Below are 23,636 nucleotides of genomic sequence, written 5' to 3' on the forward strand. Positions count from 1 at the left end.
GTTTAGCTAGTCAGGGACTGAGTAGTCTCCTTCATCAGCTTATTTCTATCAGTGTTCATAAAGAAGGATCACTGCTGCAGCTTATAATGCGAGTACTTTTTAAGAAATTGCCTGAGGCTTGGATTGAATTAACAACCTTTGCATATCACACAACATTCACATGTTTATCTGAGTGAGCTATAATCCACTTTCTCTTAAGCTCTTATCATATTTAGTCAACCTCATCCTGATTTTATTTAGTCACGTTTTCGTCAACTAAGTGTCTAAGTATTTTCATCTCATCTTAGTCAAAGAAAACCGTAACTATTCATTAGAATTTCCAAACTTATTGTAAAGATATATTAATGTTATTCTGGAATTGTTTTAAGGTTTGAATGTGCAATACAGACACAGATGTTTAACTTCTTCTTCTCTTCTGATTGGATCTCTTCCCAATAGACCCTTTTCATGGGGGCCATTTTGTGTCGAAAAGGCAGGTTAAACACAGGTGCAAGCAAAACACTAATGAGGGTTTCCAATTTCCGTGATTGGAAGTTGGAAACCCTCATTAGTGTTTTGCTTGCACCTGTGTTTACCCTGCCTTTTCGACACAAAATGGCCCCCATGAAAAGGGTCAATTCCCAATTCATCCCTCCCTAACATTTTTAGTCTAGTTTTCACCAGTGAAAATAGGTAGTCATTTTTCCTCAGTTTTCGTCTATGAAATCAACACTGTCTCCACCTAGTGGTGCACTCCTCTTCCAAACTCACACACACTTTTCCACAACTCCATGTATCTGAAACTACTACTGTCAATCTCATCAAAGTTTCTGAAGACCATCTCCACGTGATCCCACTCCATAAAGCTGCATTTCCCAATGAAGGGCTGGGCAAACACCACATACTGATACATATTTCAATTCAAATACATGTCACTCTTGTGTTAGAATGAGTAAATGGGCATTGACAGTTTTTATATAACCCTTGATCAATTCTCATTAATCTTTTATTTTTTATTTGTCTGTAGGCTACATACGTGCACTGCCAAGAGTAGCGGCAGCATTAATAACCAGAGACCAGACTATATCAAAAACAAACAGTGGCGTCTTTCATGCATGCTAGCAAGAGAAACTGCTGTCTGTCTGACCACAGACTGTAGAAAGAGATGCAGGATAGCCAAGCGAATGTGATTGGATGAACGTTTGACGCTAGGCCAATCACAGGCAGAGAGGGTGCCTCCAGCCTTCACCATCATCCGAAAAAAAATATCAGGCCCATAAGGCCCTCAATGTTCTGTACCACTCAAAGCTTTCCTACAGCACCCTCTGCTGGCCAATGACATCAACTGAAGACTGCTCTATATAAAGAAATGACAGAAAAAGCTACAAGTACTTCATTTATTTACAGGTTGTAAAGTACACAAATACAGTGGCAAATACAAACGAGAAAGAAAATAAATCCTGCTGAGCTGGTTGCTTAGATAGTTACATAGGTCTTGAGCGGTTGACCAAACAGACCACGGGTCAAAATCAAACCAATCCGATAAAGTAGTAGTAGCAAGGCTGAATTACAAGAGGCCTTTCATAAAGAGACATGGCATAGTTAATCCTCACAGCCGTGAACGTCTCAAGTGACCAGCTGCAGATCATGAGTCAAGTTCAATATCAAAACCTTTCGACCCAACACAGAGCCTGTGAAGGGTGGAAGGTGAAGCGCAAACCCACAACTTTCCCCTCCAAGTTCACTTCAAGAATCATTTCGAGTATTCACAAATGCTGCTTCACTCAGTGCCCATGCCTCTACTGTATAGTTCGCCACATCCATGCAGGACCATTCCATCTCGCCCCCGGGGCGTTGTCCACCTTTGCAAAAACAAACAAAACAGTCTTTCATATTCGGTACTGTAGGATAAGGAGGAGAAGCTAGTTCAGGATTCAGAGTTGGACTATCACTGCAGGGTGTCTGTCACGCGTCATGACAGACAAATGCAGGAAAAGAACGGATGGCTACTTTAAAAGCCTGTTGCCCGTTTGGGTCGAGGTTAAAAGTCTCTGCGCCCATCGGGGGGGGGGGGGGGGCAGATGTTTTCGCTTTTTTGCAATGATCCTGCACTTCACCTAGGTGGCGGTGTGAGGGGGGAGGGACTGACGATGACGACAACATGGGAAACTTACTACAGTTGCGGCAACCCAAACTTGCAGCGGCTACGTTTCCTGTTACCGAGCTAACTGGTGACCGAAATGGAGTTCAAAAAGAGACCACAAAAACGGGGGGGGGTGGAGTGGGTTGAGGAGGCGGGGCTCAGGTCGGGGGGCGGGGTGAGTGTTGGGGGTCAGGTTGGGAGAGAAAACATTGACACATCTATAATACAGGTATTTCACAGCTTAGAAAGAATGCAAATAGTAATGAAAATGGAGATCTGTACATCAGGTTTCTAATGATGCCCTGGCACTTCAGAACACTAGGAAGGGAGTGAGGGGTTTGCCAGAAGCAGACTGGAGGTATCACCGCCATCCATAAAGACACAACCTCCTGAAGCCAACATACCAATGTAGACATGTTGGTACGTCACGGCTGGGCTCGAGTCGCCGAGCATCCTCAGTCTGGCCAACCCGGGAGCCCGAGGCCTAAAACATGCAAAGAAGTAGTTCTTTTCTTTTTTCCTTTTTTCTTTTAAAATACAAAATGGCTATAGTTACTCGACAGAGCCATCAATGGCGGTGATCAATTCAAAACTAAAACAGGAAACTGGCTGGTGGTCAAAGTGAACGAGAACTGCAAATACAAATGAAAAGCATCACACCCCCGAAACTACCCAAAAACGGGAAAATTAAGAGTGGTTGGCTCGACATCATAATGCCTTACTGCAAAAGAAAAAATAAATAAAAATAAAAACAAACCCAAAGCAGTTTTATCACTCTGGTTATGTAGTAGCGTACAGTGAGTATAAATGTGACGTCATTGTTGACAAGAAGGAAGGAGGAGGAGCCAGAGCCGCGGCGTTAACAGCTGTGTCGTCGGTCGGTAAATGTCTTAAGAGACTGCCGGGCTGCCATGTTTGTCCGGGACGGGCCGCTGTCCGCTCACAATCTTTCCTCGTTAGAAAACAGGCAAAGGGGGGAGGTGGTGGTGTGGGGGTTGTGCAAAATGTCTCCTGACAAAAAAGTAGACAGAGTGGTCCTGAAGTCCAGCACTCTTTATCAAAATGTTTGGGGGGAGGACAAGACACGCAGAGGGGAGAGACAGAGGAAAAAGACACGCAGACTCACAGAGGGGAGAGAGACAGAGGCAACACTATTGACGGGAAGAGCAAAAGCCAGTCAGAGAGAGGAGAGGAGTCTGTGCCATCAGCAGCTGGTTTCAGATGGGGGCTGTAGCAGTAGTGGTGGTGGTGTTAGTATGTGTGGGGTCTGGGAGGCTGATTGCTGCAGAGTGGGCGGGGCTTGGTCCATGGTGGGGCGGGCTCATCGTGTTAGCATGTGTGGTCTGGGAGGCTGATTGCTGCAGAGTGGGCGGGGCTTGGTCCATGGTGGGGCGGGCTCATCGTGGAGCCACAGAGTGGAGACCAGCAGGCGTCACGCCCGCAGACACCATCTGCAGGGAGAGCACAGCACAGGAGGCAGGGGGCGTCACACACACAGCACATCACCAGGCTGTCCATGCAGTCTTCTACACACAAATCATACCATTACCTCCTATACAAATTGATTCTTTATTAGCCGAAGCATTTTTTCCTGACATACAAAATCACATTGAGTCAAAGTTATAAGTCAAATTTGTATCATAGGTTCATAGGTTCTATGATCGACAAACTGGACAATTTAACAAACTACAGTTTTAAGTCATTCTAAACAAGTCTGTGCAATATCAGCCCCTCTATGAAGAAAAGTTAAGAAAGGCAACCCGAGAGACACTTTTAACAATACTTACAATAGTCCCCCTTCCAATTTCTTTTTTCCGCTTAGCAAGTGTCTGCTGTGAGTTTTTGCCTTCAGCCACAACCATGAGAAAGCTGAAGCCTGAATTCAAAATGAGGAGCTAAACAGCATGCAGGTGTTGAGTGCCAAAAGCCAGGGAAGAGGACATTTGCAGACTGCACGCAGTGTTTCCCACAGAATTCTAATTCATTAGTGGTGGGTTGGGTGAGTTAGTGATACTGACTAGCATTTAGACCACGCGGTAATCTCAGAAGCCCATCTTAATTCAAAGTGATGTTAATTAATTAATTTTCTCTCTCTCTCTCTCAGGAATTCAGCCAGCCGTCATTCTTGGGATGGAGAGAGCGGAAGTTCATTTCTCAGTTTCTATTTGTCATCTATGCCGGTAAAAAACAAAAACAAATGGACCTTCATAGATGACAAAGGAAACTCTGCCCTCCGCTGTCATGGAATTGCTCAAGATGTCCCGGCATTTCAGCCCGTTAATTGCAAATGTAATAGTTTGAAAATATTCTTTGCAGGATTCAACGCCAACAAAAAGGATTGAATCTGTGGATTTTGTTTGGTGACAATATGTTATTATATTTGGGAATAATTACATATATGGTTTTTCAATAGATTTTGATATTTGGAATTTACAAAGCTCTGAGGTTATTGGAAATGTGAGTGACAGACAATGTCTGCAAAGTATAGGCTATATATTTTTAGGAAATAAATAAATAAATAAATAAATAAATAAATAAATAAATAAATAAATAAATAAATATAAAGTAATATGGTAATACAGTTCTTCCCACATTGTTTTGGGGTGACCGATCTCATGGAAGTAAGAACAAATACCGTAAATTCCGGACTATAAGCCGCACCGGTGTATAAGCCGCACCTGCAAAGTTGACTATTTTTTTCTTATATAAGCCGCACCGGACTATAAGCCGCGGGTGTTTTAATGGTATTTTTTATTTTTTTTTATTGTGTTTTAATGTTTAATTACCATATGTAAGGGTTCATGCACAGAGGGGATTGTCGGGAAAGAGATGGCTGTTTGAGGAAGCTCCCATTTATTAACATTTCAACAAAACAACATAACACAACACCACCTGTGTTGTTTTTTACAGTGCACACAGTGTCATACAGTGTCATACAGTGTGGTGAAAAGAGGGCAAGAGAGGAAATTAAAACTTATTATAGTTATATAGGATTTATAGTTAGAAAGAGTGTTAAAAAAGAGATTTTTTTTTTTTTTTTTTTGAAAAAAATCCATAGATAAGCCGCACCGTTATATAAGCCGCAGGGGCCAAAAAAGGCCAAAAAACGGGAAAAAAGGTGCGGATTATAGTCCGGAATTTACGGTAAGCTTCTTTACTCAATTGCACTGTGACATAGCTTTTTAATTTGATTTCTCTGTATTACTGAAGTGTTATATTAATTTCTCTCTATTCTCTTCTTTTCATCTATTTTATGTGAAGCACTTTGAATTGCCTCTGCGTATGGAACGGGCAAAATAAATAGTGTATCGCACGTCCATGTTGGCTCTGTCAACTTGCGTACAGGTGGCCTCTGCTCACGCGCAGGTTGATGCATGGCGAGCGTTGCGTGGGGGTGAACGTACGTTGGCTTGCTAAATGGGGGCCTATGTGTGGGAAACACTGGCACGTCCACTCACTAAGGCGAGGCTTTTCCAATGCTTCAGAGCTAGGCCTGCATGCTGAGGTAGCCTTACACAGGCATCAAACCAACAGTGCAAGCAACAGGCCACAGGCACAGGAGTGATTTAAGGGGCATTGCTTCCACACTGGGCGGTTGGCAATGAGGGAGTTACAACTGAAGGCTTTGATGCACTGCGATGCACTCTCCACTCCAGCTCTCAGAGGACTGCAGCCTCCTTCTGAGGAAATGTCAGCAGCATCTGACTCAGCACTTCAATGAAACTGAGCAGGTGTGACGCAGCAGCGATGTCATGAACATGCCAGGAAGCACGCTGCGTTATTTCCCATTGGCACACGGAGATACATCTGTGACATCATCTCTGTATATCATCCAGAGATACATTGGTGATATATCATCTCTGTGACCGTAGTGCAAAATCTATGACATCAACAGCTGCCGAAACCCTGCTCAGTCTCAATCAGAAACAGGAAGTCAGCCCTATTGGTCAATACCGGACTTCTCTGGTGTTCAGCCCTGATTCCAGGAAGCAGGAGAAAGACGTATGTTTCCATTCCAGCACTGCATAATCTCAGCTAGTAACAGCCAAATTCATTGGGAGGACGTGCCTCAGACACTGGACTGGCAGTGAAACATACAGGAAGCAGGACTGAACATGGTGAGGCAGCCCAGTGTAGCGCTGGGATTTGGAGCGGTGCATCCCCGGTGATCCAGGGGACGGGACTCACCCGGTGCGGTCGCCGTCACACAAGGACGTGGCGAGCGTCTACTTGGCATGATGCTCGTAGGGAATGCTATTCTGAGGTTGGGGGGGGGGGAGGGAGAGAGAAGGCCGAATATGTCAAGTCAGAACCCACAACCTGCACCAAGCACACAACTGCAGAGAACGGGCTTCTTCTGCTATTCTGGGACCTGTGCGAATCACTACAGACCAGCCTTTTGTAAAGCTTGTAGATAGCCTCTCTCCCTTCAAAGCCAATGGTCTTTGATGGCCATTTGGAGTAGTACAACACACGTCTATGAAGACATATCTTTGAAAGATAATTATAAAAGCTTCTGCTGACTAAGTCGTGGGTTAAGACCACAACGCTTATAGATGTGATCCAAAGAGCCTGAGTCTATGATCAATCCAAAGTGTGTTTCTGGTGGCACTTGAGAGGCTATCAGAAGCTGCTTGGCAGGTGTCTTGTACCTGTGAGGTGGACATGCGTGAGGTGTCCTGCCGTCCGGTCAGGTCTGAGGACGACACGTTGACGGGAGCGCCGCGGTGCAGCCGCATGCTCACCTTCCGCTCCCGCTCCATGCCGGACACTTGTCGAGGGGAGGTGTTTGCTGGAGGAAGACAGGAAGAGGGTCAGACCAGTGTATGAGGGGAGGTGTTTGCTGGAGGAAGACAGGAAGAGGGTCAGACCAGTGTATGAGGGGAGGTGTTTGCTGGAGGAAGACAGGAAGAGGGTCAGACCAGTGTATGAGGGGAGGTGTTTGCTGGAGGAAGACAGGAAGAGGGTCAGACCAGTGTATGAGGGGAGGTGTTTGCTGGAGGAAGACAGGAAGAGGGTCAGACCAGTGTATGAGAGGAGGTGTTTGCTGGAGGAAGACAGAAGAGGGTCAGACCAGTGTATGAGGGGAGGTGTTTGCTGGAGGAAGACAGGAAGAGGGTCAGACCAGTGTATGAGAGGAGGTGTTTGCTGCAGGAAGACAGGAAGAGGGTCAAACCAGTGTATGAGGGGAGGTGTTTGCTGGAGGAAGACAGGAAGAGGGTCAGACCAGTGTATGAGGGGAGGTGTTTGCTGGAGGAAGACAGGAAGAGGGTCAGACCAGTGTATGAGGGGAGGTGTTTGCTGGAGGAAGACAGGAAGAGGGTCAAACCAGTGTATGAGGGGAGGTGTTTGCTGGAGGAAGACAGGAAGAGGGTCAGGCCAGTGTATGAGGGGAGGTGTTTGCTGCAGGAAGACAGGAAGAGGGTCAGACCAGTGTATGAGGGGAGGTGTTTGCTGGAGGAAGACAGGAAGAGGGTCAGACCAGTGTATGAGGGGAGGTGTTTGCTGGAGGAAGACAGGAAGAGGGTCAGACCAGTGTATGAGGGGAGGTGTTTGCTGGAGGAAGACAGAAAGAGGGTCAGACCAGTGTATGAGGGGAGGTGTTTGCTGGAGGAAGACAGGAAGAGGGTCAGACCAGAACAGCAATGTTAATATTGGTTATGGGCATTGGCCAAAATGTTCATATTGAGAGGAAACAATGGAAATATATGACTTATGGGTGTTCAAATGTTTTTAAATAAAGAATAGAGAAAATACATGAATTTTTCTTGGGGTTTACATGTGTGTATGTGTACAAAATGTGATTATCACAGAAACTTTCCCCCCTGATTTCCCCCCAATTGTACTTGGCCAATTTCCCCCTGCTGCCCCGGTCCGGTCACTTTGCAACCTCTGCCGATCTGGGGAGAGCCGTAGACTAGCACCATGCTTCCTCCGACACATGCGCAGCTGCCAGCCGCTTCTTTTCACCCGACAGCGGGGAGCTTCACCGGCAGGACATAGCATGTGGGAGGATCACGCTATTCCCACCATTCCCTTCTGCCCCGAACAGGCGCCCCGACTGACCAGAGGAGGCGCTAGTGCAGCGACCAGGACACATACCCTCAATGCGCCTTCCCACCGGCAGACGCAGCCAATCGTGCCTGTATGGACGCTTTCCAAGCCGGAGGTAACACAGGGGTGCGAACCTGCAACCCTCGTGTTGATAGGGAATCTACCGCTACACTACCCGGATGCCCACAACTTGTTTTTTTATACAGGCCATAACACTAACAGCAATGTTAATATCAGTTATCGTATCGCGCAACGGGGGGGGACTAAATACTTTATATTTTGTAGATATAACTGACCTGTGTGTGAGGTGGGTGTTAGTGGGGAGGCCAGTGTGAACTGACCTGTGTGTGAGGTGGGTGTTAGTGGGGAGGCCAGTGTGAACTGACCTGTGTGTGAGGTGGGTGTTAGTGGGGAGGCCAGTGTGAACTGACCTGTGTGTGAGGTGGGTGTTAGTGGGGTGGCCAGTGTGAACTGACCTGTGTGTGAGGTGGGTGTTAGCACGGAGGCCAGTGTGAACTGACCTGTGTGAGGTGGGTGTTAGCACGGAGGCCAGTGTGAACTGACCTGTGTGAGGTGGGTGTTAGCACGGAGGCCAGTGTGAACTGACCTGTGTGTGAGGTGGGTGTTAGCACGGAGGCCAGTGTGAACTGACCTGTGTGTGAGGTGGGTGTTAGCGGGGAGGCCAGTGTGAACTGACCTGTGTGTGAGGTGGGTGTTAGCACGGAGGCCAGTGTGAACTGACCTGTGTGTGAGGTGGGTGTTAGCGGGGTGGCCAGTGTGAACTGACCTGTGTGTGAGGTGGGTGTTAGCGGGGCGGCCGGCGCCCCCTCCTGGGTTCCCCGGGGTCGCCCCGATGCAGCAGGGATTCCTCTGGCTCCAGGGTTCCTGCCGTGCCTCAGCCTGTCCTCCCTGTCCCGCCGCTCCCTCTCTGCCTCCTCTGCTGCACGATTGGCTCCCTGTGTAGCAGATGCATTATGGTGAGAACAATAATGGCAGGCAGGCAGGCAGGCATCTAATAACCATATCTGACATTTTGGGATGAGGCTCTTTCCCCCAGAAACAGGACAGATTTTGCATGACGATCAGTACTCACAAACTTGAGCATGTTCCAGTCAAAGACATAGTCGTAGGAGAAGCCCTGTCTGTGGAAAAGGTTCCTGAACAGCTGCCTCAGGTAGGAGTAGTCCGGCTTGTCGTCGAAGCGCAGGGAGCGACAGAAATTCAGGTAGGTGGCAAACTCGGCTGTGAAAGAGAGAGACAAAAGGTTTCTCAAGTGATGACGTGATTGTTTGTTCTCAACATGATCACGGTCCAACAACGTGACGGGCTTTGAACTGAAGTGGGTACTCACAAGGGTATCCCTTGCACAGCACCTCGATGGGGGTGGACATTTTCTTTTCGCTGATGCGTTCGTACTTCTGCCTCTTGGTGGCAGCCTTGAGGCCCTGCCAGGGGAGGGAGCCCAGGTTGAAGTACATGAGGACGTAGCCAAGAGACTCCAGGTCATCTCGCCTTGACTGCTCTGTAAAGAGAGACGGGAGAGAAGGAAGAGAGGACCCAGAGGAAATTTAAACTTCAATTCATGTGGAGCTAGCTTCGGCTAGTGTCAGAAGCTGTAGTAGTGTGTTGCTGTACATTAGAGCTGCAACAATTAAGTCACCTATTAAATTAATCGCCTACTATTTTGATAATAATTGGTTTGAGTAATTTAAGAAGAGAAGAAGAGTTACAATTCTCTGATTCCAGCTTCTTAGATTTGAATCTTTTCTGGTTTCTTTACTCATCTATGACAGTAATCTGAATATCTTTGGGTTATGGACAAAACAAGACATTTGATCATCTGGGGTTTGGGAAACACTGATCCACGTTTTTCACCATTTTCTGACATTTTATAAATCATCAAACAACTAATCGATTAATCAACAAAATAATCGACAGATTCATCATAATGAAAATAATCATTGGTTGTAGCCCTACATAAGATCCATAGTAGTATGTGCATGTTTGTACCAATTCCCAAATGTGTGTTGATGGAGGCGTAGCGTGCGGTGCCAGTCAGGTTCTTGTTCTCGCGGTAGGGGATGTGCTGGTGCGTGCGGGCGTCGCGGTACTTCTTGGCCAGGCCGAAGTCGATGATGTAGACCAGGTTGCCCTTCTTGCCCAGCCCCATGAGGAAGTTGTCGGGCTTCACGTCTCTATGGATGAAGTTCTTGGAGTGAATGTACTCGATCCTGCTGATCTGTAGGAGGGGAGAAAGTTGGTCATTACTAGTGCTTAGGGATGGATATCGTTTGGATTTCATCGACATCGGTACCGTTTATCGATACCGATACTTATCGATACTCTTCTCGATACTACTCTACTATAATTTGGTGCAAAAAATAAAGACATGAAATGAAAAGATGCTAAAATTACTTATTACAATTTAAATTGCTGAGGTCTATTTCACCACTGTGAATGATGATTTATTAAACCTAGGCCATCTATGTAGTAGAAATATGCAATTATTTTGTTATTATTATTATTGGAGCCCTATGACCAGAGAAAACGGCTGTAGTTTTCCACATGTCACTTTTAAGGGGGACTCATACTACAACACCCAGAATGCATTGCACATGTCACTGACTGCCTGCAATACATCTCTTTACAGGAGGGGTATATTTTCAAAAACAAAAAGTTTTCTTTATCGACTCGATGGTGTAGTAGGCTATGTGTGTATAATAAGCAGTCAGTCTCACCATCTGGTCTGCGAGCAGTAGGACCGTCTTGAGGCTGAACTTGCGGGAGCAGAAGTTGAACAGGTCCTCCAGACTGGGCCCCAGCAGTTCCATCACCATCACGTTGTAGTCGCCCTCTGCTCCACACCACTTGATTGTTGGGATGCCCACTGCAAACAGATGGGGAGAGAATAGTAGGTTTTATTTTTTCTCATTTTTTTTTATGGTTCTGTAACACAGGGTACAGAAAACAAAGTAAAGAACAAAAAGAGAAATGAGAAAATTAATCCTCAGTCAGGAAAATGTGAACTCTGAAATGCAGAAAGGCCATGCAATAATAGCAAACATTTGCTTTAACTAGGCATCCAGCAGCGGAGATGCAGGAGAGAGAGATGCAGGAGAGAGAGGTGCAGGAGAGAGAGGTGCAGGAGAGAGAGCCCGAGCCCCGAAAAGGAATAAGCATACCGTCCATAACAACATAGCATGGAAGCTGAAAACCATTTATGGCAGTAACACACACACACACCGTTCCCATTGTATTTTTGAGCCGTGCCGACATTAATTGCACACTTTTTTATAATGTCCTAGGTCTAATAACTGCTTCTTTTTTTTTGGTCATGCAGAGGTGGTCGCGGGCTGAGTGTTCTATGTGACAATGGTGGGGGAGTTGAGCTCGGTCTGCGTCTCAAGCGGGTTGGGTTGGGTTAGATTTTTTAGGACCATTGAGAACTCTAGTGGTGGCGCTATGCGAGTGGGAACCAGAGAACCAGGCAGCCAGCTGCTTCCATGTGGACCGGACGGGAGAATCCAAGGCAAATGTGCCGCCTGCCGGCCTGGAAACTCCAAGGGGCCAGGGTAAGACCCGCGGACATTAACGTTATTCCTGGGATGCGAGTTTAACAGCCAGTTACATGTCTTTGCATTCTTAAATGAAGACATTACCGTTTGCTTTATTTTGTATGTTACATACTTATTAGTATGTTTATGTTACAAGTTATTAGCTTGTTTATAGGCTAGAAATTCTGCCAGGTTTCAGGCACTAGGCGCCATTTTCTCCTTCCTCGCCTCGAAATGAAGATTGATTGACAGCTGCCATGTCGTGAGATAATTGATTGAAATGGGGTAGAAATTTGATGGTACTAGCTGACGTCAGCAAACTGTAGATTACTACTGTTATCAATGAAATCTTGAAAAATTAACTTTTGATGTGAAAAAGTGTGAAAAACTAAATAAATTCGATTTTTGTGAAAACATTTTTTGCATAAATTATTAGGTGCATGTGTGTGAACTAAAATAAAATAAAAAATCATTTTTGGGTTCAGCTCATATTTAAGGCTCAGCAGAGTGGGCTAGAGTGACCAAAATGGAGGACAGAAGGTAGTATCCGATAAAGGACGGGGGTGGCCTCACCTCCGCCTTGCATCATCTTGTAGATCTTGCTCTCGATGTGGAGCTGGGGGTGTTTGGTCTTCACACATTCCAGCTTGATGGCAACCTCCTCGCCCACTGAAATGTCTGTGCCTAGAAATGGACAGAGAAGCAGTCAGGGTATTTTTCTGGTATCCACATGATTACCATCTGGATCGGGATGGATATGATCGATCAGTTATCTCAAATTCAATGCATTTGTTGTTTCCCAGGAGTCATATTTTTTCCACAACAGGAAAATGTGGATTTACAGATCCTTAGAGCCTTACCAGTTCGAAAATCTGGTAATTTTGCTCTGATGAAATTTGTATTAAGCTTATTTCAGACCTTGCGCAATAGGAGAACATTATCTTCCAAACATGTGAAAGTGAGTTACAGGGTGAAGGAACGGTGAGCGTGACTGAACGAGTCCAGGCCCATCCCTGCCCAGTAGCAGTAAAAACAGAGAAGGAAGCCAACCATCCTCCTGACTACCAACCACAACTATATAGAGGCGTGCAGAGAGGAAGCATACACTCGGGTTTCACACCCCAGGACCCGGCCAAGATGTTACATAAGACCCAGCGCCAAGCTTCAGCGTGAAAAGGCACCTCTGTGCCCATTACTGCAGAGCTAGGATCATACAGGCCCATACAGCCTGCAAAGTTGACAAGGGATCAATCTAAGCAGTGGGAGGTGAACTTAATAAGAAGGGAGACACAAAGTAATAGAATGTACTGAAAACAACTTCCACCAGCCTAGCTGTGTGCTCATTAACACTTTCAGTGCCACGGCCCTTGGGCAAAAGGTTGCTTGCTGTGCCACATAGGCCGCAATGCATTTTAAAACAGTCATATAATTTCTTTAATAATTACTATGTAAACACTGAACACGCACAAATAACGATGAGACTCTCTTCTATCACCTGCAAAAAAAAGTTTATTGATCCCATTTTCCGTTCTTTAGTTATGAGCCGGAGAAGATAGCTTGATTGAACGAAAAAAAGAGCTTTTTTTCTACGAGCTGAGATAATGAGCCTTTTGTGAAATTAAACATTTCAAGCACATCACTGACTCTGAAGCTAATTTTCTGATGTAGTCACACCTCAAAAATAATTTCCTTCAATAAAACAGTGAAGGCAAGGGAATTTTGTTTGGAAGAATAATATTTTTAGCTGAAACCAGCAGCGCTGGCGCCTGCATGCGCTGCTGGTTGCAGCTTCTTGCTGATCTTTTGCTGCTGGTGGGCATCGGATATTCTGGCTTGCGTTTGCCAACCCTGTCCTGCTGTCTGGGTCTGTGTTGTGTACTTGGCTCTGCGTGCCCACCTCCCCCCCTCCTCCTCCCCCCCCCCCCCGTTGTGGGCGGAGTGTCTCTCTGCTCTGCTGTTTTCTCGTTTTCTCTGCCTGTGCTCAGCACTGAAAAAGTCTGCTAGATCCTGCTTTTTTACAGCCGCGTGTACCAGCTCCCATGCTTCGAGTTGAGAATAATAACAAATCCACGGCTGATCATGTGTTGCAGCGGACACGGAGGCTGTTGCAGCGGACATCGAGGTGCTCAATTGTGATAGCAGATTGGCTGCTGCAGGGGCACAGCTAAACGTTGCTTCAATGAAGCCGCTGCATACGGACGGATGCGATGCGATTTCCTTCCCCCCAATGACTTCTTCTGTGTGTTTCACTCCACGTTCTCTCATCTGGAGAGCGCTGTCGCCACCTAAGGGTTCTGTAAAATAGGTTAGACACATTCAATACCTCTGAATATTGTAAGAGGCGATGTAAGAGGCATAGATCGACACCCCCCCGTCAAAAAAAAAAAATCGAGTTATGACGCCATTTGGCGTCGCTGGCACTGTACGGTAAATTTCTAATGACGCCATATGGCGTCGCTGGCACTGAATGTGTTAAAGGATGGCTTTACCCATGATCAACCCACTTTGTATCATATATCATCTGGGTAATATAAGCACATGGCCAGTGTTTACCTTCTCTCTCTGTTTACCTCACGGAGAGCTCCCATTTCCTCCTCTGGCAAGACGCTTTCAACGGAAGTTATGCTCAAGAAGCGGAATCTGCTCCGAGAACGGCCATTATTGTTTCTTTTTATTTTTTAAGTATGCGCACATACACTCTGCATGCAGAGAAAAGGAGGATTTTTCTCCATGAGGAACACAGAGAGAGAAGGTAAACAGTGCCCATGTGCTTACCGAGATTAGAAATGATACAAAGTGGGTTGATAATTGGTAGAGCCATCCTTTAAAGAATCGAATCTAATCTAATCAAAGCTAATCTAGTTTTGCTAATCAAATCAAATGTTAGAACCAGGTAAATGTTTGATCAGTAGTTGTAGTGGCTGTCCTGAAGGGGTCACACGAGGCCAAGTCTTCTGTTAGTGTTATCAAAAACATAAATGTGCAAGCAGAATACAAAGGGCAGTTCAGGGAGGCCTACTCAATGCCCACGTGATTAGAGGAAAACACACTGTCAGCTTGCTGTGCAAAGCAGACAAGCCACCATGCAGTGAAAACAGTGTCAGCTTGCTGTGCAAAGCAGACAAGCAAACATGCAGTGAAAACTCACCGTCAGCTTGCTGTGCAAAGCAGACAAGCCACCATGCAGTGAAAACAGTGTCAGATTGCTGTGCAAAGCAGACAAGCCACCAGTGAAAACAGTGTCAGCTTGCTGTGCAAAGCACACAAGCCACCATGCAGTGAAAACTCACCGTCAGCTTGCTGTGCAAAGCAGACAAGCAAACATGCAGTGAAAACACAGTGTCAGCTTGCTGTGCAAAGCAGACAAGCTACCATGCAGTGAAAACACACCGTCAGCTTGCTGTGCAAAGCAGACAAGGAAAACATGCAGTGAAAACACACTGTCAGCTTGCTGTGCAAAGAAGCAGACAAGCCACCATGCAGTGGCAATTTTGGTCTATCTCCTGAAAAGGCACTTAACACCTCCGTGCACAAACCCTCAACTTGTTGGATGATTCATTCATATGTGCAGGCCGTGCATGTGTGGTCATGTGTGTATGTGGAGGCCGTGCATGTGTGGTCATATGTGTATGTGGAGGCCGTGCATGTGTGGTCATATGTGTATGTGGAGGCCGTGCATGTGTGGTCATATGTGTATGTGGAGGCTGTGCATGTGTGGTCATATGTGTATGTGGAGGCCGTGCATGTGTGGTCATATGTGTATGTGGAGGCTGTGCATGTGTGGTCATATGTGTATGTGGAGGCTGTGCATGTGTGGTCATATGTGTATGTGGAGGCTGTGCATGTGTGGTCATATGTGTATGTGGAGGCCGTGCATGTGTGGTCATATGTGTATGTGGAGGCCGTGCATGTGTGGTCATATGTGTATGTGGAGGCTGTGCATGTGTGGTCATATGTGCATGTGGAGGCCGTGCATGTGTGGTCATATGTGTATGTGGAGGCCGTGCATGTGTGGTCATATGTGTATGTGGAGGCCGTGCATGTGTGGTCATATGTGTATGTGGAGGCCGTGCATGTGTGGTCATATGTGTATGTGGAGGCCGTGCATGTGTGGTCATATGTGTATGTGGAGGCTGTGCATGTGTGGTCATATGTGTATGTGGAGGCTGTGCATGTGTGGTCATATGTGTATGTGGAGGCCGTGCATGTGTGGTCATATGTGTATGTGGAGGCCGTGCATGTGTGGTCATATGTGTATGTGGAGGCCGTGCATGTGTGGTCATATGTGTATGTGGAGGCTGTGCATGTGTGGTCATATGTGTATGTGGAGGCCGTGCCTGTGTGGTCATATGTGCATGCCGTGCGTGTGTGGTCATATGTGCATGCCGTGCATGTGTGGTCATATGTGCATGCCGTGCATGTGTGGTCATATGTGCATGCCGTGCATGTGTGGTCATATGTGCATGCCGTGCGTGTGTGGTCATATGTGCATGCCGTGCCTGTGTGGTCATATGTGCATGCCGTGCATGTGTGGTCATATGTGCATGCTGTGCGTGTGTGGTCATATGTGCATGCTGTGCGTGTGTGGTCATATGTGCATGCCGTGCGTGTGTGGTCATATGTGCATGCCGTGCATGTGTGGTCATATGTGCATGCCGTGCATGTGTGGTCATATGTGCATGCCGTGCATGTGTGGTCATATGTGCATGCTGTGCGTGTGTGGTCATATGTGCATGCTGTGCATGTGTGGTCATATGTGCATGCCGTGCATGTGTGGTCATATGTGCATGCCGTGCATGTGTGGTCATATGTGCATGCCGTGCATGTGTGGTTATATGTGCATGCCGTGCATGTGTGGTCATGTGCATGCTGTGCCTAACTGCATTAGTCCACACAGAGCTAGGCAGGGTAACTATGGTTGACTGGAGCTCCCCTCTCTATGTGTGTTTGTGTGTGCAATGACAAACACACACCTGTGCTCAGCTTCAGTCCTGCCTTCCCTGACACTGACTAGTATGTTTACATTAGGGGTGCTCCGTTCATGTTTTTTTTGCCACCAATCACCGATTGCTGATTGCTGAAAAGGAAAATGTAGGCAATGACGATCGCTGAGTAGCATTATCACAGTAGTCAAGTCCTTGGAAAGGATGCGCTTTCCCCGTGGCTTTCTTAGTGGTGATAAACCAGCAAAGTTCAAAACATAAAGATAATTGCACCTAAGGCACAGGGTAGCACACACAGATCTTCAGGACAAAGGATTCTCTATTTCACCATTTATTTGGCCATGTCAGGTCGATACATGCCAACGTTTCAGCCTCTCGGCCTTCATCAGGCCAAGAAAAGCTTTTCTTGCCCTGATGAAGAAATAGAGAATCCTTTGTCCTGAAGATCTGTGTGTGCTACCCTGTGCCTTATGCCTACCCCACACTACAGGATAATTTGCAAGATTATGGCCAAGATTCCCCCCTCCCGATTTTCTCGGGGGTGCTCCCGATTTGATGCGCGTCGGGCAGATAATCTTCCCAAATTATCCTGTAGTGTGTGGGGTTCAAAGATTCACAATCGGGAAGACTGCCTCTTCCCGATTGTGAATCGGGCATATCTAACATGTTAGATATTTACAACCCGACAGGCGATTGCATCTTGAGCAGAGAGCCAGTAGTAGCTGCGTTTCCATACAGTTTTTCGCAAAATAATCTGGTCCGCGTCCACCCGCAGCCCCGCACAGAAACAAAGAACAAGGAAATTGTCATCGAGGTGAAATACCCGTGCGTCTTTGAACGGGACGGAAAACTAATGCTATACTGCAAAGCATGTAGCCTACAACAAGCGCTTAGATCGGCGAGTGTCTGCACGGAAAAGTGAGTCAAATCAGCAGACACGCCCCTCCACAAGGCACCTGTGCAGACGGTTTTCGCCTGGCCGTGCACAGTAGGCCTACACCCCGAATGGACGCGGCTGGGCGGACAAAGTGGAGTTTTCAAGACTTCCGCGAGCAGAAAACCACACAGTGTATTAAAGCTCCACACGTTTCCTCGTCAAGATTCATTTTAAAAGTTAACGTCGAGCCCTGCTTCCAAGGTGAATCTTCAGCATAATCTTCTAGTGTGTGGGGTTGCGTTTGAACAGACGCGATTGTGTGTGTGTCCCAAGATTGAAATGTTAAAAAATCGGCTCTCTCTGTCCTGTAGTGTGTGGGCTCTCAAGATTTTTATAATCTTCAAGGATTTGAAAATCCTGTAGTGTGGGGTAGGCATTAGGTGCAATTATCTTTAGCATTATCATCACAGCTAAGTCATCAATGCTAATTAGTTAACATCAATGTTAGCGGAGTTTAGCTCTGCTATTAGCATCAATGCTAGCGGAGATTTAGCTCGTTAAAACCACATTTCCAGAGATGGCACTGGCAACAACAGACTACACACAGGCTTATATAAGGTTCTTACCTAAATGTGTTTGAGGGGGGATTGTGTTCACAACATGTACAACTAACGTAACTTGCTGGTCTGTCTATCCAGAGAGATATGAGGAACAGTGCAGCCACTCTGGATAGGAGGGAGCGCTTGTAATTTACACCAGCGCATGCTGAGCGTTTTTTTCTTTAGTTTCTTCCTTATGTAATCGGTGTATGCGACACCACCATGTAAGACCAGTAACACCTACTCCTGCGACAAGCCTACCTGTCATTAAATTTTGCCCCCTAGACCCGCTCTCAAAACAGCAGCTGGGGCTGTGAAGTGGCAGAGACTCATTTATGTAGTATGCGGAGCGCACTCAGTGCAGTGATTCATAGTGAACAAAGGAGTCTTCATACAGCTTCATACAGCTAAGCAAGCATAGGCTGTGTGAGAGTCTTCATACAGCTAAGCATGTGTAGGCTGTCAGTGTGAGTCTTCATACAGCTAAGCATGTGTAGGCTGTGTGAGAGTCTTCATACAGCTAAGCATGTGTAGGCTGTCAGTGTGAGTCTTCATACAGCTAAGCATGTGTAAGCTGTCAGTGTGAGTCTTCATACAGCTAAGCATGTGTAGGCTGCGTGAGAGTGTTCATACAGCTAAGCATGTGTAGGCTGTGTGAGAGTCTTCATACAGCTAAGCATGTGTAGGCTGTGTGAGAGTCTTCATACAGCTAAGCATGTGTAGGCTGTGGGAGAGTCTTCATACAGCTAAGCATGTGTAGGCTGTGGGAGAGTCTTCATACAGCTAAGCATGTGTAGGCTGTGGGAGAGTCTTCATACAGCTAAGCATGTGTAGGCTGTGGGAGAGTCTTCATACAGCTAAGCATGTGTAGGCTGTGTGAGTGTGAGTGTTCATACAGCTAAGCATGTGTAGGCTGTGTGAGTGTGAGAGTTTTCATACAGCTAAGCATGTGTAGGCTGTATGAGTGTGAGTGTTCATACAGCTAAGCATGTGTAGGCTGTGGGAGTCTGAGTTTTCATACAGCTAAGCATGTGTAGGCTGTCAGTGTGAGTCTTCATACAGCTAAGCATGTGTAGGCTGTGTGAGTGTGAGTGTTCATACAGCTAAGCATGTGTAGGCTGTGGGAGTGGGAGTTTTCATACAGCTAAGCATGTGTAGGCTGTGGGAGTGTGAGTTTTCATACAGCTAAGCATGTGTAGGCTGTGTGAGAGTCTTCATACAGCTAAGCATGTGTAGGCTGTGTGAGTCTTCATACAGCTAAGCATGTGTAGGCTGTGCGAGTCTTCATACAGCTAAGCATGTGTAGGCTGTGTGAGTCTTCATACAGCTAAGCATGTGTAGGCTGTGCGAGTCTTCATACAGCTAAGCATGTGTAGGCTGTGGGAGAGTCTTCATACAGCTAAGCATGTGTAGGCTGTGGGAGTGGGAGTTTTCATACAGCTACTGTAAGCATCTGTAGGCTGTGCGAGACTCTTCTTACAACTAAGCATGTGTAGGCTGTGTGAGTCTTCATACAGCTAAGCATGTGTAGGCTGTGTGAGTCTTCATACAGCTAAGCATGTGTAGGCTGTCAGTGTGAGTTTTCATACAGCTAAACATGTGTAGGCTGACTGTGCGAGAGTCTTCATACAACTAAGCATGTGTAGGCTGTGTGAGTCTTCATACAGCTAAGCATGTGTAGGCTGTGTGAGTGTGAGAGTTTTCATATAGCTAAGCATCTGTAGGCTGTGTGAGTGTGAGAGTTTTCATATAGCTAAGCATGTGTAGGCTGTGTGAGTGTGAGAGTTTTCATATAGCTAAGCATGTGTAGGCTGTGTGAGGAGTGTTTCCGGACTTGAGAGAAACCCCGGGGAGTGGGGCGGGTTCAGTGGCCTCATCAAAACCACATGTCTAGTATGGAGCACTCAGAAACGTCCACACACAGTTGCCAAGCCAGACTGGGTGTGGGTCAGGCGGGCCGTTCAGGACTGGTCTCCCTTGAAATCAACAAGCCTATGATCCAACTCTTTAGGGCCTGTGTCCATCTAGCGTCTTTTTCCGACTGTTAAACGCTGGAAGTACGCTGGGAAGCGCTGATCTCAGCGCACAATATACAAGGAAGCACTAACGTTAGTTCAGTGCGGTCGTAGCTTGATAGCTGACAGCTAACATTAGCAAACAACACACATACAGTGATTTAGCTCAACACTCACCAGAAATATTAAGTGTCTAGCCAATCTGCTCCCACAATTGAGCCTTTCTGTCACTGTTGCGATAGTTTCTCCATATGATTAGTTGCCAGAAAATGAGCACACGACACCAGCGTCTTTCTGAAAAGTTAAAATATTTTCAGCTGGAAGCGCTGGGAGTCGGGCGCACAAAAACGCTGGAGCGCTGTGAAAATAGACGCTGGGCGCTGCACACTTTCTCTAGACGTCCGTGTGCGCCCGCATACGCTGATGAAAAGATGCTAGGTGGACACAGGCCCTAAGATGGGTCAGGTGAGTATGCCAACAGGTTTCACACAGTTCATGAACCAAAGCATTTTATATGTGGTTTTCACAGAATTGTGTTGCTAGGAAACAGTTCGAAACCTGCTATTGTATTAGCAAACACTACAACAGGAAGTAAGGTAGGGGCAATTTAGAATGTTTATGTTGTCATGTTAAAACAGTATTTGGGGAAAAAAAGCCAATGGTGCACACAAATGAGTCTCAGTCTACAAATTCTGCAGAGCAAACACGCTGCTTTCAGTGCATTGTCAGTTGAGGGTTCTCCCATGTAGGTCTTTGTTTTCTCAGCTGGCCTATTCAAATAGCCATCTTCAGAGTCAAATGCTGCACAAAATGACTGAAACAACCATTTAAGCTTAGCCACCCATGTATAGTACAAGCTATTTTGGTCAATGGAATTTTCTCTACAACAGTGGAAGTTGAAATAAGGTGACAGTACTAGTGTATGGTGGAGTGAATAATTTGAACATCAAAGAGGTATTTATAGTTTTCCACATCGATATAGACCAATAACAAGATGATTGTGTGCAGCACAGCTGATGTCATACTAGGAAAACAATACGTTCTTTCCTACTTGTATCCACTAGTCTAGTGTAGTAGTAACTGCCATGTGCTGTGCCAATTGGTAGACTTGTGTGGCAGACTGTTCCTGGCTCACTTACAGTAACTGAATACATCCTGGGCAAATGCAGTCTTGAAGCAACAATGGAGAGGTCACATGTAAACACACGCAGGCAACAAATATTACACGTTGCGGCTTAAGACTTCAAGGATCCTGCATCTCTTTTGACATGTTCATGACAAGATTAAACCAGATACAAAACTATCCTGGCAAATGACAGCGTTATCTGGCCTGAACCTGACTGGCAACAGTACAGTAGGAGTCAATTTCGCCTGACAGCTTGCCCGATGACTCCATGGACTGGAAAAACCAGTGTGCCCAGTCTTTGTTTGTATAGAAACACTTACACCACCAAAGGCAATGCATGTAAGCTAAAACAATAAAATGTGTGACAAACAAACTCAGGCAAACTGGGGATGAGGGCTGGGGCTTTGGTTAACTGTGTCTCAATCTAAAATATGGGCGACTGTTATAGCCTGGAGTAACGTTACAGGACAAAATTGCCTAGCTAACGTTATCTCCTGCCCTTCAGCAGGGAAATTAGCTAACAGATGGCAGGGACCTAGCTAGCTACTGGCAAACAATTGCAATTTAGGATGACTAAACCCAGTTAGCCTAGGCCAGCAGCTTTACCATACGCTGCTTCAGGTATTAACATTGACAGCATTTTCCATTGATGCCTGCAATGCCACAGATAGGTCAATGTAACGTTATTTCAACCATATCACCTTACAGACACGGAGACACCAAAAACCTTACGACCACTTCATTTGTCAACTGATACGCCTGCCTGGCATTTGGTTGTCAGTGTGATGCTGCAAGGCAGGTTGATCAGTGCAGTGACATGATAGCTAGCCAACGTATTCATTTGACTAGCTTTATCTCCCTAGCAGACCGCTAACGGTAGCTAACTTGGTGAGATTGTGGTTAGCAAACTAACGTTAGCTAACGCTAGGGATAATAATGTTAGTAGGAAGATGTCATAGCTCAACGACATTGGGATTGTTTTCGCTAGCTAACCAGTGTAACGTTAGTTAACAATTGCAGAAAATGTAACGTTGGTCAGAGAATTTATGATTACATTTTTACTCACCCAAATAGATGTCTCCAAAAGATCCACTTCCAATTTTTCTCCCCAGTCTGTATCGGTTTCCCACTCTCAGTTCCATTTTGTATACAGCCTCGTCTGGATCTTGTTAACCAACGTTACCTTATCCTAAATATTCACCCCAAATTACTCTTTTTGTTAATGTTCCCTTGGTAAATATTTCACCTTCCTCAACTGGTTTACAACCTCCTTTATTCACACTGCCCCCTTCCCCCAGCAGATTCAGTTCCTTCAATAACAGTCCAACTTTCACCATTCATTTTTTATCTTTCTGACGCACGAAATGCTACAATATCGATATCATCCGAAAGCCCGCAGTGTGTAGTTTATGTTCTCGCCCTTTTGGATGTCATTATTCCCCAAAAAGACAAGGATGGAGACGGATTTTGATAGTAGCCTTAACCCAGAAATCGTCCGTCCGCTACTCCTGAGAATCTTCCTCCAAAGCAAGCTGTCATACACTGGTGACATCACTTCCCCTAGCAACCGAAAAGGAAATGTGAGTGGTAGCCCCGATATGTTCTATTTCATGTAGGCTACAAATCTGCCAACAATGTTTCTTTGCAGTGGTGGAAGAAGTGTTCAATTCTTTGACATAAGTAGCAAATCAATAATACCAGAATGTAAAAATACTTTGTTATAAGTAAAAGTCCTGCATTCAAAATCTTAATAGGTCAAAGTAAAACTAGCCTTGGATCAAAATGGGCCATTCTGCATTTCAGAATCATATCACTATTAGACTACAAATATTGAGTCATTAATGTGTTCATCACTTTAATGTTGCAGCTGCTGGGCCGAAACCCTAGGCTCGCCCGCTGCTCGGGCTCGCCACACACAGCACGGCCGCTGCGCGGCCTCGTTACATTCCACCACTGTTGTTTCTATTGCAAATATATAGGCCCAAAGCTTCCTCGAGTTTAGGCTATTTGTTTTCACGGCATAGTCTCTCACCTTGTTTGAAATTGAATAATTCATACAGTAACTGAATTAATCACCGTGGTCAGTATAACATTTTAATGATAGCCTTCAATGCATCATGTAAGCTACGATTTCACATTATAGTTCTGCCTAACATAGTGGAGATTCCAAGTCTTGAGTTTTTCTCATTCTTTCCAATAAGTGACCAAATTAATGTCACAATGCCTGAATGAATGCAGTGGTCAAAAGAGTGACTTGTCAAAGCACCTTATTTTTCTGTAGGCTATGTGAATAACATTCAGTATAAGCATTAGAAGATAATAATAAGATTATAAGTAATCACAATT

At 45.8% G+C, this 23,636-nt stretch overlaps 1 protein-coding gene across 2 annotated transcripts; it reads right to left on the reverse strand.

The window, feature by feature from the left end:
- Window positions 1-1,362: 1,362 nt before the first annotated feature.
- On the reverse strand, window positions 1,363-22,805 carry csnk1db (casein kinase 1, delta b). 2 transcript variants are annotated; one of them, XM_083635622.1, is made up of 10 exons: window positions 22,357-22,805; window positions 12,304-12,414; window positions 10,915-11,063; window positions 10,187-10,415; window positions 9,528-9,698; window positions 9,270-9,418; window positions 8,964-9,132; window positions 6,775-6,914; window positions 6,311-6,381; window positions 1,363-3,573 (listed from the first exon to the last, which is right to left on the reverse strand). In XM_083635622.1, the coding sequence occupies exons 1-9, from the start codon at window positions 22,430-22,432 to the stop codon at window positions 6,349-6,351; spliced, it is 1,227 nt and encodes a 408-aa protein (XP_083491748.1). In that variant the 5' UTR covers window positions 22,433-22,805; the 3' UTR covers window positions 1,363-3,573; window positions 6,311-6,348. The 2 variants fall into 2 exon arrangements, with proteins under 2 accessions (XP_083491748.1, XP_083491747.1); XM_083635621.1 differs by lacking the exon at window positions 6,311-6,381.
- Between the last annotated feature and the right edge of the window lie 831 nt (window positions 22,806-23,636).

The sequence above is a fragment of the Poromitra crassiceps genome (assembly GCF_964638095.1).
Source record: "Poromitra crassiceps genome assembly, chromosome: 4".
Lineage (NCBI taxonomy): Eukaryota > Metazoa > Chordata > Actinopteri > Beryciformes > Melamphaidae > Poromitra > Poromitra crassiceps.